Source organism: Setaria italica, chromosome II, assembly GCF_000263155.2.
Source record: "Setaria italica strain Yugu1 chromosome II, Setaria_italica_v2.0, whole genome shotgun sequence".
Classification (NCBI taxonomy): Eukaryota; Viridiplantae; Streptophyta; class Magnoliopsida; order Poales; family Poaceae; genus Setaria; species Setaria italica.
Window position 1 is genome coordinate 7,294,420 of NC_028451.1, and position 17,449 is coordinate 7,311,868.

A 17,449-nucleotide genomic window follows, 5' to 3' on the forward strand; every position below is an offset into this window, starting at 1 on the left:
ATATCTTTTGTGGTCCCAATACTAAGTGCTTTGCAATTTCTCTTGCCATAGAAGCACGTCAATACCTACCTGCTTTATGTACTCGACATTAAGCGGAAGAAACTTATTGTGATTGACACTAAACGCATTCCAAATTATGCCACGGATGTCCTCGAAACATGCACATCTATACAGTGAGTAAATATACTTTGTTGTACGTTCCTTTGTGATTTTACAATATACGATAAATCCCATCACACGAGAGCGAAACTTGAAGTAAGCACTCATCTTACGTACAGGATGCTATTACGATGCGGCGCAACTTCTTCATCGATCTTTTGGCGCATGAAGCGAATGTCTGGAGGACAAGACTACCGACCATTATGAAACATTATCTTTGGCGCATCACAGGCAAAGAAATAAGATAGATGGGGGTGGCCTTTGAATGACTTGTATTCGTACTTGTTCCACATGATTAATGTCCCGCTGAATTCAATGTTGAAGGTTGTTCAAGTCACCGTTAGAGCTTGCTAGAAACGATTACGATGTAAAGGTAATTAACTGCCATATATTGTTTGGGAATTGGTCACATGATTATTCTTCTGCAAGTTAAGATAAAGAGCATCCAAGCGTACTTATGCTTATGTTATTAGTCATTACAAAGTCATTTTTTATTTTACATTGGGAGTATTCCGCATGTGTTTGAGTCTGTAGAAGTAAATATTTCACACGATAATATTTGATGTTTATGGACGGAATTTGTTTTGCCCGTAGTAACGCAAATTCGCGAAGTATCAGTACTAGACTAGGTGTCCACTGTTTCAACGTGCGCTGAGGTGTCCCTTTCTTTATATGCACGGTGACTTGGGACCGGCCAGGGCAAGGAGGTGGTTAGAGTTCACCATCATGATGGACAGTTATCAACTTTTGTCCTAGCTATTCTCATGGGCATGCAACAATTAACCTGAGATCAATTCTAACAATACTATCTCCATTCAATTAAACTTGACATTTCGTACTCCCACCGTTCCAAACCATAAGTCATTTTAGATTTTCAATATACACTTATACATCTAGACATAATGTATATTTAGATGCGCAACAAGAATCATGTATATAGAAAGTCAAAATAAACTACAATTTAAATCAGGGGAGTACAACCTAAACGATGAAAAAACAGCCACTTTGTTCTCTCTGCGAACTTCAACTTTAAATACAGTAACTGGATGCACTAGCTACTTCAATCAAATAAAAGGATTTTAAGGGCCCCTTTGGCGGCTCCTCCGACAGCATCACCTGGAGCTCTACCAAAGGTCATTTGCAAACCGGCGAAGCTCTCGTGAAGCTGTTTTGCAAAATGAACTAGACCGGGAGAGCTGAAAATAATAGCTCCCCGCGGCTCCTCCTCCATCCATACACATGCTATCACCAAATTACCCCTCGAATCCGCAGAAATAACATCCAAAATTGCCTCTGAATCGTCTCTCCCGTCGTACCTGAACGCTTGCCGCCGGCTGCGGTAGGTACACGGCCGCTTCTCACCTGGCACGGGCGCGCCGCCCGCTGTGGTAGGCATGGCGGTCGGAGCTGGTGTAAGACTGTGAGTGCGGTGCCCAGCATCCATGACTCAGCCGCGGCCACGGAAGACTGGAACGGCACGGGAGCGGAAAACACGACATGGATGAAGTAGGGTGGCGAGGGAGGCGCGGTGCGAGGCCAGAGCCCGACGGCGCTGCGGGGAAGAGCAGAGTCGTGGCCGCCTGAGTGAACCTCGCGAGGCGAACGGATAAGGTAGAAGACGGGGGAAAGAAAGAAATGATGTGGTCGCCCCTGGGACGGGTTGGAAAATTTGGAAAGGATAACCACGGTATAGGAAAAAAAAAAGGTACGGTGGAAAAAAATGAAAAGTGAAAAAAGTTAGCTATATAGTATAAAAAAGAAAAGGTTAATTAATAATTCTGTTTATCAATTTGTCTACTAATCTTTTCATTCATACGGAAATCACGTTACAAGCCCACAAGGTACATTGGACATTTGACATTTCACAACCATTCTTAAAAATAAAGAAGCTATTTTACCAAATACTTTTCAGAATAACTTCAGCTCCACCAGAGAAGCTGCTCCACTAAAGGAGCTACGACCATAGCTGTTTTAGCTAGAACCATAGTCTTGCCAAGTTGGCCCTAAACAGGTTAACTGCAAACAAAGATTGTTGCACTAAAAAAAAAGCAACGGATTTTTTTCCTTGAAGAACAGAATAATGCTGCCATCAAGGATCATGAAAAGTCTAAAAAAATAATGCTCGGGTCTATAAATACCCGGCCTAGGATGTGATCATTTCATCTCGCAAATCAACTCGCACAATAAACCACTCAAACTCGTAGGAGCAAACAAAGAGCATGGCTCAAAGCCCATCATCTATGCCGGTGCTATCCATGGCGACCACAGGTGCTGAGCTCACGCAGGCCGAGGCCGTGCTCTGGTGCCACGGCTTCGGCTACATAAAATCCATGGCACTCCAGTGCGCGATCAAGCTTGGGATCCCCAACGCCATCCACCGCCGCGGCGGCGCGGCCTCCCTGCCGGAGCTGCACGCCGCCGTCCCCGTCGCCGCGAGCAAACGGCCATGCCTGTCTCGTATCATGACCTTCTTGGCCGCATCCGGCATCTTCAGACAGGAGAAGATCACCGACGATGGCGCGGCGGCGTGCTATCACCTCACCGCGGCCTCTCGCCTCCTGGTCGACGACGACGATGCTGGAGGACGCAGCACGTGCGTCTCCCAGTTCCTGACCCTGTTGAGCACGCCGCACTTCGTCACGGCGTCACAGAACCTGGCCGAGTGGCTCCAGAAGGACGGCGCCGGCACCGGCGCCGCGGCGGCGGAGCGGACGCCGTTCGCCATGGCGCACGGTGCGGGTTTCTACGACGTCATCCGCCGGGACGCGGCGTTGGGCGCGTGCTTCGACGCGGCGATGGGCTCCGACACCAGCTTCGTGTCGGAGATCGTCGTCCGCGAGCACGGCGAGGTGTTCGCGGGGGTGGCGTCCGTGGTGGACGTCGGAGGCCACAACGGGACGACAGCGAGGGCCATTGCCGGGGCCTTCCCGCACGTGAGGTGCTCGGTGCTGGATCTGCCACGTGTGGTGGAGGCCATGCCGGCTGATGGCACCGTTGAGTTCGTTGCCGGCGACATGAGGGAGTTCATCCCTCCGGCTGATGCTGTCTTATTTAAGGTTAAATATTTTATTTTTCCGACACGTACATATGAAGGCAGGAACTCACATATAAATACACACATATATCTTTATAAACACACGCACGCACACCCTGCAACTATGGAAAAACTCCGAAATATGAGGTTGACAAATCTTAAAATTGACGAAGTCACAACAAGTCTTAGCTGGCAATGAGCATTATCACGTACCACTAGAAGAATATATATCAAAAACAAAAGAGCGCCCTGGTCCTAATAAGTGAGTAGTATGAAAACAGAAAATATGTTTCAAATTAAACAAGAAACCTAAACAATTAAGTTATACTCTTTTTTGCATAAATACTTTATGATTGACAAAGCACGTTTTACATATTTTTGGGAGTGTCTAAAGTTTCATATAACTGAAACTTTTATTACCTTTCAGTCATTTTTTAAAGCTTTAGGTCAAGTTCTAATAATATAAAAGTCACATGTTACATTTTTAATAATAAGCTACATATGCAGGCATGCAGTTGTAGTTTTAGGTGATTAAGACAAGGAATTTTCCAATGATTGAACATTAGCAAAGATTTTATTTAATTATTTTGTTTGACAACACAAAATTTGTGATATCGTATGACATAATTAGATGCTGTGATGTCTTAGCGATAGCAGGTTATGTAATGTGGTAACTGTACTATCTTATGACAGTGTGTGCTACATAACTGGAGCGACGAGGATTGCGTTCAAATCTTAAAACGGTCCAAGGAAGCTGTTTGTGCTCGAGAACCAAGGGGAAAAGTGGTAATAACAGAAGTTGTGCTATCAGGATCTCCATCTAAACAAACACTGGAAGCTCAGCTTTTGATGGACCTATGCATGATGGTGGTGGTAGAAGGCAAAGAGAGAACGGAGGACACGTGGCAAAAGATTTTCCTGGATGCAGGGTTCACTCGATACAAGATTACTCCCATCTCAGGAACAACCCGGTCACTGATTGAGGTATTTCCGTAGCTGACCTGCTGATCCGACCATAAACGACCTGTCAAGAGTATTGAAGAAGGCCATCGCTTATGCATTGCGCCATGTATGGATCTTGTGTTTTTACTGTCGAGTACTATTTGCATTTTTTGCAATAAAAGATTTGTGGTATCATTAATTTGCAAGTATATACATGGTTACATGAAGATTTTGCCCTTGCATTTTGATTTTTGAAACCATGACAAAAAGAAAAGGCAACTGCGATTAGGCAAGTTGTACCATATTTTTGAGCATCTTACACGCTGTGAATTGGGGGTGTGTTTTGTTTTAATAAGATGGATTGTCCTGTGAAAATTTGAATTTAATTGTTCAAATTCAATCCAAAGGGTGTGCATCCTCCAAATGTAATAATTGTTTAAAAGAAGAAATATTGCCTTTATATATGAAGGCCTGCTCCATGATTGCGAATTTCTTTATAGCATTTGGTCCTTTACCTCCTTATTAGCTACTTTTCCTTTGTTTTATTTTTTAAAAAAATTATTCACCGGAGGTGGGTGTCCCTTTTGACAATCAAAATCAACCATCAAATATTCAAATTTGACATGCGCTCCCTCTCCACTCACAAAATTCCCCTGCTTTCCCACCAACTCCTGCTCTTCCGATCCCCAACGCGCCGCCGGCCTCGCCCTTGCACGCGGCCCAGCAGCCATGGCGGCGCACGACCTGACGGCGCGCCTGGCGCCGCACCTCGACCGCCACCTGGTGTTCCCGCTGCTGGAGTCCCTGCAGGAGCGGGGGCTCTACCCGGAGGAGGAGATCCTGGCCGCGAAGCTCGACCTCCTCGGCGGCACCAACATGGTCGACTACGCCATGGCCATCCACAGGTCGCTCCACGGCACCGACGAGGTCCCCGGCGGCATGGTGGCGCGCCGCGCCGAGGTCGTCGACAGGCTCGTGGCGCTCCAGCAGACGGGCCCCCCCGCGCTGCCGCTCTACGCTTTCCTGCGGGACCCGCAGCTCGTGCAGCTGCTCAGGCCGGACAAGGAGTACAACGTCCACATGCTCCAGGAGCGCTTCCAGGTACTATACGACTGTGGATTAAGGATTATTTACTCTTTTGTTTTTAACCTCGCTTATGATCTGAATTGGAGACAAATTTAAAAACTTTCCTATCTGTTTTCGATGTTAGTTAAGTCTACCTTTTTTGTTAGAAAAGTTTGATCAAGTTTGTTGGGCATATTGTGTTGTTATATGGCGTGTTTTGTGCTGTTCAGGATGTTTTTGATGATGTGATGTGCTACTCAGCTACTCAAACTCTTTTTTGTTCACAATGCAGATTGGCCCTGATCAGATTGAGGCCTTGTATGATGATGCTAAATTTCTGTTTGAGTGTGGGTCCTACTCAGATGCTGCTGCCTACCTCTACCAGTATCGTGTTTTGTCCACAAACAGCGAGAGGAGTGTGAGAGCTTTGTGGGGGATGTTGGCATCAGAGATTTTAAATCGAAACTGGGATGCTGCGCTCGAAGAGCTTAATCGCTTAAAGGAGATTATCGATTCAAAGGTTTTCCCTATCATCTTTTCATGATGTGCCTATTGTTCTTAGGTTACATCATATAGTTTACTCCTGACTGTTCTTCTTCTTTTTTTTTTTGGCAGAACTTCTCATCACCTCTAAATCAGCTCCAGAATAGGATATGGCTGATGCATTGGAGTCTCTTTATCTTCTTTAACCATGAAAACGGTAGAAATGGGATCACTGATCTGTTCTTCCAAGACAGGTTTATCTATTCAATGACCAAAATGTTTTAGTTTTCTTCTTATTATGTTAAAACTGGTAGCATGCTAGCCCAGTATTTGAGTAAGTAACACACTAGGAATATAACCACAGAACTGATTTATGATTATTCCTTTGAAGTTTCAAATTTAGAATGGAAGCAAACAGTTCTTCTAACTAAATAGTCCATGCTTGTTCTTTTCATAGAGAAAATATAGTTACTCCCAAACACAACACGTATATACAAGTAACTATAGAATTATTCATCAACAGGAAGGTTTCAAAATAATTTATTTTTGAAATTTAGAGTTTGCTTCAGCATCTTTCCTTCCTGATGTATTATCTAGTTCAACGACCAAAGTAATTTTTCTTTGATGTCAAGGTCATAGTACCTGATTTGTCAATTAATATCTTTTCTCTTATACTTCTTGTCCAGGTACTTGAATGCTATTCAGACAAATGCACACCATCTTCTGAGATACCTAGCTATTGCAGTTGTTGTGAACAAAAGGAGAAAGAATATGCTTAACGAGCTCATTAAAGTCATTCAGCAGGAGAAGCGTAGCTACAAAGATCCCATAACTGAATTCCTGGAATGCTTGTATGTGAACTATGATTTTGATGGTGCACAACAGAAATTAATGGAGTGTGAGCAGGTTAGTTTGATGCTATTTTTACCAAACATAACCATTGTATTTATTGAACTTCACATGTATCTACTGTTGGGATGTTTAAAAGCTTGAAAAACATTCCTTTGTAATGTGAGTCATTATCTGCTAATGCTTCTAAGTTTTATAATTTATTTGATCACTGGCTAAAATTGTTTTTTCTCCCACAAACCAAAGTTTATTTATTACTTCTAGAAGCATTGTATCTAAATTTTCAACAGTGAAGTGTAATGGCACTGGCGCCTCAATAATCAACGATAATTATATTCTCTTATATATTATAGGACATGCTATCTTAATATCTTATCTGCTGCCTCAATAATCAACTAGAGTTATATTCTCACATGAAACTTGTTGTCTTACCTTTCTTGTGTTCTAATGGCTGCCTTTCTAGGTTATATTGAACGATCCATTTTTGGGAAAGCGCGTTGAAATAGGAAATCCCAACACTGTTCCTATGAGAGATGAGTTCTTTGAAAATGCCCGTCTGTTTATTTTCGAGACTTACTGCCGCATACATCGGTGCATTGATATTAGGTGGGTGCTTCTGACTTCTCACTCACCTTTAGTCACTGAAGAAATTCTATTACTATGATTAAATGGAAATCTGCACAACCATAAAAGCTGCACTAAAACCAGACTTCTAAAACCCTTTTTAGACCATTTGCCAATCTGCCTTTTCTGTGTCTACTATTTGCTTTGTCCATCAGAAAAAAATGATCTTTGTAATAGAAATTGCATTCTTCTTCATCTGCTTTCACTAATTCAGATTATAGATTGCTAATCGGCCTGTTGATTAGACCTGTTAGGAACAACGGCATGCTGTTAACTAGCATTCTGAGAGTGCAAAACCTGTACTGGTCCTTTTTTCAGTCTAAGAGCATATTGTTCATAGATTTTTATTTCATATTTTTGTAGTATAACTTTACCATTAACAATTCTTAGACTAAGTTTTGCCCCGATGTTTATGTTTTTTATGCAATAAGCAGCATTCTTGCGGAAAAGCTGAACATGAGGTACAATGAGGCGGAATTGTGGATTATGAACTTGGTTAAGAGTTTGAAACTGGATGCCAAGATTGATTCAGCGTCGGGAACTCTTATCATGACGGTCAATCATGCTGATGTGTAAGTTGCCTCTGTTTCACACATATTCACCACATGAAAATTCGCAGTACTGTCTTCATTCAAATATTACTACCTCCTAATGCAATTTAGTCCAATATTAATCATATTTTTGTAGTTAGAGTTGCAATCTTCTTCTCTGCAGTATTGCCCATTCACTGCGAAATAAAACTTTTTTTTGGAGTTGCAGACATGAGCAGATTATCGAGAGATTAAAGAATCTTAACACGCGGACCTACATGCTAGCGCAAAGCACTGTGGAACCAGCTCAGGCAGCATAACTGTGTCTTCATGATGCGCCAAGAATTACCAGCACTTTGTGCAGAGACGGGCTTTGCTAATTTTGGACTTGTAGGGCTCATAGGGGGGGGGGGGGGGGGGGGGGGGGGGCGGGGGATGTATAGGAAGGGATATACTCAAAGCAAATGGTTGGAAAAAATATAGGAAAGTTGTACGAATGTGTATAATCTCATCTACTTGTTTAAAAAGAAATGATGACTGTTGAAACATAGGATTGTGTATAATCTCATCTCCTTGGAGTCTTCTGGTCTCTGTTACTCTGTTCATCCAAATTTCGCCGACCAAACTGGGTTACAACAGGCTTCTTCTTCTTTTTTTGAGTTATACGAGCTACAGGCCCAGCCCAACTGATGTCAAATAGAAGCCCAGTCCAGGCCCAGCCCAACTGATGTTTGATCCCGTGAGACACTACCCGTTTACGCCGCGTAAAGCCATGGATATTTCCGAGCTCCGGCGGCGACTGCCGACGACTCTTATCTGAAGCTCGGTTTGCCGCCCGACAATGCGCGTTGCCGCCACCCAGCTGCCCCTCCCCACCGCCTCCCCGCCTCGCCGGCGGCGGCGAGCTCAGCACATGCCGACCGCGGCAGCGCCGCGGCCACCCCCGAGGGCTCTCGCCGCCATCCTGCGCTCGCGCGTCATCGCGTGCCTCCGCGCGGAAGAGTAAGGAACCGTCAATCATTCCCGCCACGCCCGCTACCTGTTCGGCGGTAGTCCTCTCTGGAGCGGGGACCGAGAGGGAAGTTGGCTGGCCGTCACTTCTGACCCTCTTCGTGGCTCCCTTCCCTTGCAGTGGCGAGACGGCGTTGCAGGCGGCGCATGCGGCCGTGCTCGGCGGCGTCACAGTGGTGAGTTGCTCGATGCCGTGTGCCGTGTCTGTCTTCTCTGATGCGTGCGTGGACTGGTAGGAGGCTGGTGCTCTCACTGCAATGTTCGCGTCACTGATGTTTCTTTCCGGCTCATCTTTCTGTCTCTGCTGCAATCCTCATCATTGGGGCCTTGGAGCCCTGCGTTTAACAGTGCATTCATGGTTTGCTTACGTTACCGTCGTTTCATGCCCCCATCGCTTCTGCTCACTTATGTTCTGTATTGTTCAGCTGGAGGTCGTGATGTCGACTCCAGGAGTGCTAGAGGTGATGCCCGTTTCACCATTCCTCTGCAAGTTTTCCCTTTTACCTTGAGCATTGCTTCTCTGATTGTTCCTGACTGATTGGTAAATCTTCACACTACAGGTTATTGAAGATCTTTGCAGGAGTTATCCTTCTTTAACCTTCGGGGTAATTCCATGTGGCATTACTTGGTAGATTTCTGCATCAATGTTGCATTTTGTCTACTCACGTGCACTTGATTTGTTCAATGTCCATATTACTCATGAATTTTTTATGCCTGAACTTGCAAACTGTATAGTTTATATTCTTATCTTTGACTACTAATAAACTATGCAAACAGCACTATGTTTGTAGTTAAAGAAAGTGATAGTCAGTAGTCACGCTGTTATAGCTGTCCTGCACAGTCATACTAATTTTAACTCTCAAGCACATCAACAAGCAACACATAATCCTTGCATCTTGTCACCTGTTGATGTTCTTCAAATTAGGTTGGCACGGTCTTAAATGCTGCTGATGCAAGGAAAGCCATAGGAGCTGGTGCACAGTTTCTGATGAGTCCTGGCACAGTCATGGTAAATGGTCACTCTGTTAGTCTATTCCATTTGTAATATCGTTTCATTTTCTCTTAATCATGTGCATGTTTCCCATTTTCAGCTATTTAACATCATCAATCTTGCTGATTGATGCGTGCACATTGTACTTTTTTATAAGGTGGTTTGTTAACATCATGAACTGTTACTAGGTGCTGGTTCATTCATGCACCTATTCTATACTTTAATACAGTTCTTCAACGTTATAAACTGTAACTAGATGCTGATTTCATGCACATTGCATTTCTTTAACACGTTTTGTAACTTGATTTTGATTTATTCATGCACTCTGTATTCTTAGGAAGTACTCCATGATCTTGAAGAAAGTAAGGTTCTATACATCCCTGGAGTCCTGACACCAACTGAAGTATGTATCACATGACAAGTGTCAACTTCCACAGAATTGGAGCATAGCAGCTCTGAGATGCATTAAGTTGTTTTTGTTCACTGACATTTTTTTATCTGATATAGGTTTTATCTGCCTGCAGTGCTGGCGCAAAAGTCGTTAAGGTTTCATAACTGCACATTTCTTCTCATAGGCATGTGTACCTTGTAGATTCAAGAGATTTAGCAGAAAATTAACAAAACATGACTGTGAATAAGCCTTTTCATCATATGGTTTACACAAAGAAATTTAATCTGCCATTTGGTTTCCTATAAAGTAATGAGTAATTTAATGTTTGCACTTACTGGTTAATGGTCATCTGACATTAATTGGTTTCTGTTCTAATTTGATTAGGTGTACCCAGTGTCAGTGATGGGTGGAGAGGTGTACATGTCTGCTCTGAAGAAACCATTTCCTCTTGTACCGATGGTTGCTTCTCAAGGAATCCAAATAGGTAAGCAGCCTTGTTTAGCATCTATATCTCCAATGATGACGAGATAACTTCCAACAGTTCTGTTCAGTATCAAATGTCTCATCTGCTGAAATGAGTAAAAACACAGTCTATAGCATCATGTAAGGATGTCATTTGGAATATTTACAGTAAAGTTAGCAGTAGCACGAAGGAATTATTTTCCAACATTTTCATTGCAAAAATGGTTCTTGATTGAAAGTGAAGTTTGAACCATTCCAATCTGATGATGTTCTGCCTGTCTTAGGTTCAATCAAGGGGTATGTGGAAGCAGGGGCATCCGCAGTGGTGTTATCTGATGCTATTTTTGACAAAGAATTGATGAGGAAGGGGAAATTCAGCGAAATATCGGAACTTGCAAGTCAAGCCACTTTTGAGGCATTGCAGTCCACAAAGTGAGACAAATCTGACAATTCTACAAGCATCGCAGATTTGTGGTCTAGAATATGAGGCACATATCCTTTGGCTAGCCATCATGCTGTAGGATCTTCTCGGGTTGAGCACATATGGAGGAGTATGATAAGGTCCTAACACTGCCAACTAAAAGAAAATCAGGGATACCGCCCTTCTGCAGGAGAAGTCATTCCATCTCCCAAATACAGCTATAGGAGTACTGGCGCTTTGTGCAAGAATACACCAAAATTGTGCTCTCCGAACAAGGATCGTTGCAGCTAGCGGAAGCGCGTTCATGCTCGGTCCTGATCAGAAGTGTGAAGAGGCTGTCGTGATGCCAAGAAGCCAACTACACATTCAGCTGCAGTGGAAACACCACAATTCACAAGAGAAGGGAGGCGAAGGAAGGGTCATTGCAAGGTTTCTTGTTGCTGCAGTAGATGTATCTCAGGAGGGAAGTGATACCTCGTTTCTGATGATGTTAATATGTTGTAGCCTATAGGCATGGGAACAGATATGATCAGGGCGCCTGAACCCGTGCTATGATGTGCCAGAGTAGGCTTACTTCTAGGTTCTAGTTACTCTCGTGCAAACGGAGATCACATGTTGAACAGTTTTGCATGTTATTATGTAATTGTAGATGTGCAAATGGTCCTTTTTAGGTGCAAAACAGTGACATTGAGCCTGTTGAATCTGGGATGTGAATGAGCACCATCCTGGCATATGCTGGGCATGAGGCTAGATCAGAAATAAAATGGAAAATCCCGCCGCAAAAGAACTGACGAAAGTGACGAAAATATTCACCTGAAAAAAGTGAAATTTCCCTCCATTGGCCCAATTTCCCTCCTATAATAACTTGTAAGACATGAGGGAAGAAAAATGTCACCCAAAAGCACTATCGCGATTTTTTAGAATTATATTGAAATCAACATGTCTAACTGATTCTTCAGCAGAAAAAAATTGTGACATACTTTAGGCACGAAAAATATACGTTTTAAATCTCGGTAGAAATGTTAATCAATTTGCATATATTTTCCTTGAATAATATTTTATTTTAGGGCTAAGCATAAACTTCCTCTCATATCAATGTTTTTTTTTTGCTAGTCTTCGTTTTGCCATCTTCTTAGAAATTACTATTGCCCTTCCAAATAAAAAGCACTCATGCTCAGGGGTTTAGAACGCTAAAACCCTGGTGGGGGTAAAACTGGAAAAACCGCGTCGTCTCCTTCCTCCCCTCCTCTCGCGCGCCGCTGCGCTCTCCTCCTCTTCCACCCGCAGCTTATTCTGCTGCGCCCGCCCAGGCGACCTCGCCGCCGGCGTCTCGGGGACGCTACAAGCCCCCGTATCGCGTCGAGTGCCGTATCCCTCCTCCTCTTCCCCGCCGCCGCCGGTACGTATTTGTTCGGTGTGGTGGTCCTCGCGGACCGGATCGATTTTGTAACTCTAGCTTGCTCCGGCGGGTTGTTCTGCCAAATATCTTCTTTGCTGTGATTCTGAGCGTTGAATTAATTGGGGGGGGGGGATATTTTTGTAGCGTGGTTACCCTGGCGGCCTGACACTGTAATCTAACTTAAATCTTCCATTCCTGCTTCGATTAGGTTCCTCTTCTTGACCTCGCAGGTTCTTTCTGCGCAAGGTGCCCGAACCCTGCCGGAATGTAAGACAAATGCATAGAAATTCCATTTTTTTTTGTTGCAATGTAAGGTTTGGGGCCCAACTCTCAGATTTCTGATATTTGGTTGCTTTTGTCAGGTTGAAGACTGCTTTAGTGAGATTGTTGCGAGATGGGGGTCTCCGGCAATCATCCCAAGTACTGCCGGCTGGGTATTCTGAAGCGGTTGTCCCTTTGATTCGGAGGTTTTGCTCGCTGCCCATTGCGAGCCTCACCTGCAGCAAAGTTGATGGAGCATCCTCGTATCAGGATGCTGCTGATCAGCCCCACAACAACTCTGATCATGGCAGTGAGCCGAGTCATGCCACCAATGCAGCGAGGAAACAGGTCAAGAATCATACACTGAAGAAGAAATATGGACCTTCTAAGAGGGGCCGCCGTGGAAAGAAATTGCCAGGCAGGGATGGACCTTCTCAGGAGAACCACCACCATGAAATGAGATTGCCAAGCAGGGATGGACCTTTTCAGGAGAACCGCCATCATCAAATGAGATGGCGAGGCAGGGATGGACCTTCTCAGAAGGGCCACCATCATGAAAATAAATTGCCAGACACTACCTTCCAGCCTTATCTGTTCCAGATTGTATTGGATACTCCTACGAGTCTTCTTATGGCTGTACTTGACACATGGGTGAAAGCCGGTAACTGTCTGGAAAGAAGCAAAGTCTCGATGGTTTTGTTCCATCTGAGGAAGCAGAGGCTGTATAGCAAGGCTCTGAAGGTACCTGTTTTTGTTAACTATATAACTATTATAACTGCCGGGTTGGATTAGATTAAACATGTTTTTAGTGGAATGCATTTAAGTTTACAGTTAGTGGTTAATCCAGTAGTCTTCAGCATTTAGTCTGACCTACCATTTCTGTTAGCCCTCCTGTTTAATGCCTTTGGCCTTATATTCTTGACAGAAGTTTACTCTTTCTATTTCCCCCATGTGTTTAATACTTCGCATAATATTCTTGGCATGATTTTCCCAATGTTTGTCCAGTTTGGAGTGTAAAACTGTACTTCTTTCTTGCTAAGAATCATGTGAAACTGAAATCTCTTGATCTGTTATCTGTGCTACACTTGCTTCTAATCTTTCTATCCCAGCAAAATTATTGAGGCACTCTGTAAAAGCTGAAACAAAGATGCTATTTGTTTATTAATTCATGAGCATGAATTTCATTCGTAACAAGTTTGGAATTTAAGTCCTTAATCATCTTATGAAACATTTGCCTTGACTTGTGGAGGCGTCACATTTTCAAATAAGCCTGTACTCTGACTGCTTCATGGGGAAATGGCTTAGTGGATGAGACCTTCTCAAGGACTGAACTAGATCACGTCCTTTTCATTTTTGACATGGCGTACACCGAGACCTTGGTATGATCCATCAGGACAGTTAAGTTTTACAGAGGCAACGTTCAAATTTCTTAGTCTGTTTGGGTTCACATGTTTTAACATAGCATGCACCGCAAGATATTCAATTTGGCATGACCTATTTACAGCTTTAGATCGAATGATCCCCTGTACCTGTACTTGCTATTTATTCTAGAAAACGTGAACTTTCTTTTGAGTACAGAATTACAAGCCATCATTTGAACAGGCAGCTTAGCCTAAAAATGTAAAACAATGTTATATTTCACATAGGGATATGAAGAAGGGATAAACATCAAGTTGACGGACAACCACTGTCATTGTTTTTATGTAGAATACAATATGGATTTGATTCCATACTTTTTGGTGACATTATTTGTCAAAGCCTCAAAGGTAGCAGTTGAACAATTTGATCAATAATTCAAACATATTTGGTTTGTATTTAGTACTGTTTTTTTTCTCTTTCCCTTCGCAATGTTACAAAGAACGGAGAATACACAGAGGGAGCAAGGGGTTAAGTTATTCCCCATTCTCATTTCTTCTTTGGTTATGCCTTGTTAAGTGAACCAGGCAAGGCTCCTAAAGCCTCTGACAGCCTTTGTTACTTTTGCTTTTGTATTCTTTCTATATATCCTATAGTAGTTGTTTATGTACCTTTTGATGGTAGGGATAATCCTACATTCCTACTAGGACCTTTTTTTTATTGAAATCATCCAGTTCTGCGCCAGAACATAATGGATCTTTTTTTCTTAAACTATGCAAAGTTTTGACCTATAGTTTTCCCAATGTTGAAGGCAATGTTACTACCTTTGATTTAGTTCATTGATGAATTATTATGTATGATTTATGGATCATTGCATGCATATATGCTATCTTTCTACAACAAAATCTATACACTCATCTGGCACAAGCCACCTTTGCATATGTTATGCCATTTTCAAATCTATAGAACTGGATAGTACAAATGCACTTATTGTTTGGTAATTTATTCCTATAATCTGCAGTTCATGGATTGGATCGAAAGAAGAAAACTACTAGATTTTGAAGAATGTGATTATGCTAGCCATCTTGATTTGATAGCACGGAACCATGGTTTTGAAGCTGCTCAAAAGTACATCGAGAGGGTTCCGGAACCCTTTAGGAATGAGGTGCTCTATGAAACTCTACTTGTTAACTGTGTGTGTCAGGATGATGTCCAGAAGGCACAGCAAGTCTTCAATGAAATAAGGGAACTCTCTTTACCTTTAACTGTCTCTGCTTGCAACCAAATGATATTGCTGTACAAGAGGGTTGCTCGTGGTAAGGTAGCTGACATTCTCATGTTGATGGAAAAGGAAAATATAAAGTTTTCTCGCTTTACATACAAGCTCCTGATTGACTTGAAAGGGCAGTCAAATGACATATTAGGCATGGAGTCAGTCTTAAATACGATGAAGGACAATGGTCTTGAGCCAGATTTTGCCACCCAGACTATGGTTGCTAAATTCTACATATCTGGGGGGCTCACGGAGAAAGCAGAAGAGGTTATCAGGGCTATGGAAGTATATGTAAAGGATAATCGCGAGGCCACCAGGTCTCTTCTTGACCTCTATGCTATTCTTGGCAGGCCAGATGATGTACAGAGAATATGGAATTCATACACCACACCGAAGTTGGAGGACTTCTTGGCTGCTATTGAGGCATGGAGTAAACTTGGACGGATCGAACAAGCGGAGGAGACTTTTGAAGCGCTGGTAAAGACATCACCGAAACTCACTTCCAAGTACTTCAATGCGATGCTGAACGTGTATGCAGAACATAAACTTCTGTCCAAGGGCAAAGAGTTTATAGAATGGATGTTTCTCGAAGGGTGTCCAAGCAGCCCTCTAACCTGGGATGCAATTGTTAAGCTCTATGCGAATTCAGGTGAGTTAGCGAAAGCCGACTCATTTCTGGTGAATGTGACAGAAGAGAATCCTGACAGACATCCCCTTTTCCGCTCGTACATAACCTTACTGAGTGCCTATGCAAAAAAGGGCGACATACATAACTCCGAGAAGATATTTGATAGGCTAAAGCAGATCAGGTACCCAGGGAGGACTCCGCCTTATAATTTGTTACTTGCAGCCTATGCCAGCGCTAAGGTTACACCGTACGGGTTCAGAGAAAGGATGAAAGCTGACAATGTGCGCCCGACCAAGACTGATATAGAATGTTTGAGGCGTCTCGATAACTTGCAAATAACAAGATTATTAGAGTGATTTTTTTCTTTTTCATACCTTTGCCATGGACCACCCCTGCTCAAAGAAGGTGGCCTGAAGCTTTTAGACTGCAGAATAGAAGAATATACTACCAGGCTGCTGTTGTCTTTCCAGCATGGATTTTGTGCTCCTGGTATGCAGGTGTTGCAAGATTATCAACGTTTTAGGCGAGTTGCTATTTGGAATTGGACCTTCTCCTAACAGTGTCTCTGTTTGGACTATACATGGAAATTGAACAGATAATCTTCAGCTTTAAATCTTTTTAAATTTGCGTTGTGGGTCCTGCTAATGAAATATGTTTTTTATTTGTCAAAATCATTAGGGTGTGTTGTATGAGTGACAATGCTTATGCTGAAAAAAAAATGGAAAAGAGGAGATCCTTAGTTTGGGATTCTGGGAGTCATGCTGATAAAATCACTGTATCCAATTTGCACTCAGTTACCACAAATTCCATTTTCATTGAGCTGAGCAGTGAGCCAGCGAAGGTTCGTGACAATTTGCTGCGGGAGGTTCTTTGCAGTTGGGGACGGACTCTGTACACATTGTACAGAACGCTACTACTACTTGAGCAATACGAGGAAACGGCTGGATCTTATTATTAAACCAAACAAAAAAAAACACTCATGTTTAGGGAACAGCTAAAAGCTTGGGGGTAAAAGTGGAAAAAACCTCCTCGTCTCCTTTCTCCTCTCCTCGCGCGCGCCGCTGCGCTCTCTTCCACCCGCAGCTTATTCTGGTACGTACTGGCGCGGAATGGCGGTCCTCCCGGACCAGATCGATTTCGTAACCCTAGCTTGCCCAGGCGGGTTGTTGAGCATCGATTTAGTTAGGGAATTATTTGTACCGTGGCACTGTAATCTAACTGACCATTCTTACTTCGATTAGGTTCTTCTTCTTGGCCTCGCAAGATCATTCTGCGCAAAGGTGCCCAATCCCCCCGCCCCAGCTGTAGGGAATGTAAGATGACTGTATAGCAATGCCAACATTCTTCTGGTTGCAATTTTGGTTTCGGACCCGAGCCGCGAATTTCCAACATTTGGTTGGTTTTGTCAGGTTGAAGACTGCTTCTATGAGATTGTTGCAAGATGGGGGTTCCCGGCAATCGTCCCAAGCACTGCGATCCGGATATTCTGAAGCTGTTGCCCCTTCGATTCGGAGGTTTTGCTCAGCGCCCGTTGGGAGCCTCACCAACAGCAAAGCTGATGGCGATCCCT

At 43.3% G+C, this 17,449-nt stretch overlaps 4 protein-coding genes across 4 annotated transcripts; all 4 read left to right on the forward strand.

Moving 5' to 3' along the window:
- The first annotated feature begins 2,948 nt into the window (after window positions 1-2,948).
- Window positions 2,949-4,234, forward strand: LOC101762652 (trans-resveratrol di-O-methyltransferase). The gene is made up of 2 exons (XM_004959025.3): window positions 2,949-3,215; window positions 3,887-4,234. The coding sequence occupies exons 1-2, from the start codon at window positions 2,955-2,957 to the stop codon at window positions 4,187-4,189; spliced, it is 564 nt and encodes a 187-aa protein (XP_004959082.3). The 5' UTR covers window positions 2,949-2,954; the 3' UTR covers window positions 4,190-4,234.
- Window positions 4,235-4,794: 560 nt separating this feature from the next.
- On the forward strand, window positions 4,795-8,085 carry LOC101767115 (eukaryotic translation initiation factor 3 subunit E). Its single transcript, XM_004955758.2, has 7 exons — window positions 4,795-5,236; window positions 5,493-5,720; window positions 5,816-5,937; window positions 6,370-6,589; window positions 6,996-7,138; window positions 7,591-7,728; window positions 7,916-8,085. Exons 1-7 carry the CDS (start codon window positions 4,865-4,867, stop codon window positions 8,004-8,006), a joined length of 1,314 nt encoding a protein of 437 aa, XP_004955815.1. The 5' UTR covers window positions 4,795-4,864; the 3' UTR covers window positions 8,007-8,085.
- A 391-nt stretch (window positions 8,086-8,476) lies between these two features.
- LOC101767516 (KHG/KDPG aldolase) lies at window positions 8,477-11,663 on the forward strand. The gene is made up of 9 exons (XM_004955759.2): window positions 8,477-8,688; window positions 8,819-8,873; window positions 9,123-9,158; window positions 9,258-9,302; window positions 9,623-9,706; window positions 10,026-10,091; window positions 10,196-10,234; window positions 10,464-10,563; window positions 10,826-11,663. Exons 1-9 carry the CDS (start codon window positions 8,528-8,530, stop codon window positions 10,975-10,977), a joined length of 738 nt encoding a protein of 245 aa, XP_004955816.1. The 5' UTR covers window positions 8,477-8,527; the 3' UTR covers window positions 10,978-11,663.
- A 513-nt stretch (window positions 11,664-12,176) lies between these two features.
- Window positions 12,177-16,628, forward strand: LOC101767918 (pentatricopeptide repeat-containing protein At1g80270, mitochondrial). The gene is made up of 4 exons (XM_004955760.3): window positions 12,177-12,361; window positions 12,570-12,628; window positions 12,724-13,363; window positions 15,000-16,628. Coding segments are annotated over exons 2-4 (1,878 nt in total). The 5' UTR covers window positions 12,177-12,361; window positions 12,570-12,626; the 3' UTR covers window positions 16,236-16,628.
- The last annotated feature ends 821 nt before the right edge of the window (window positions 16,629-17,449 follow it).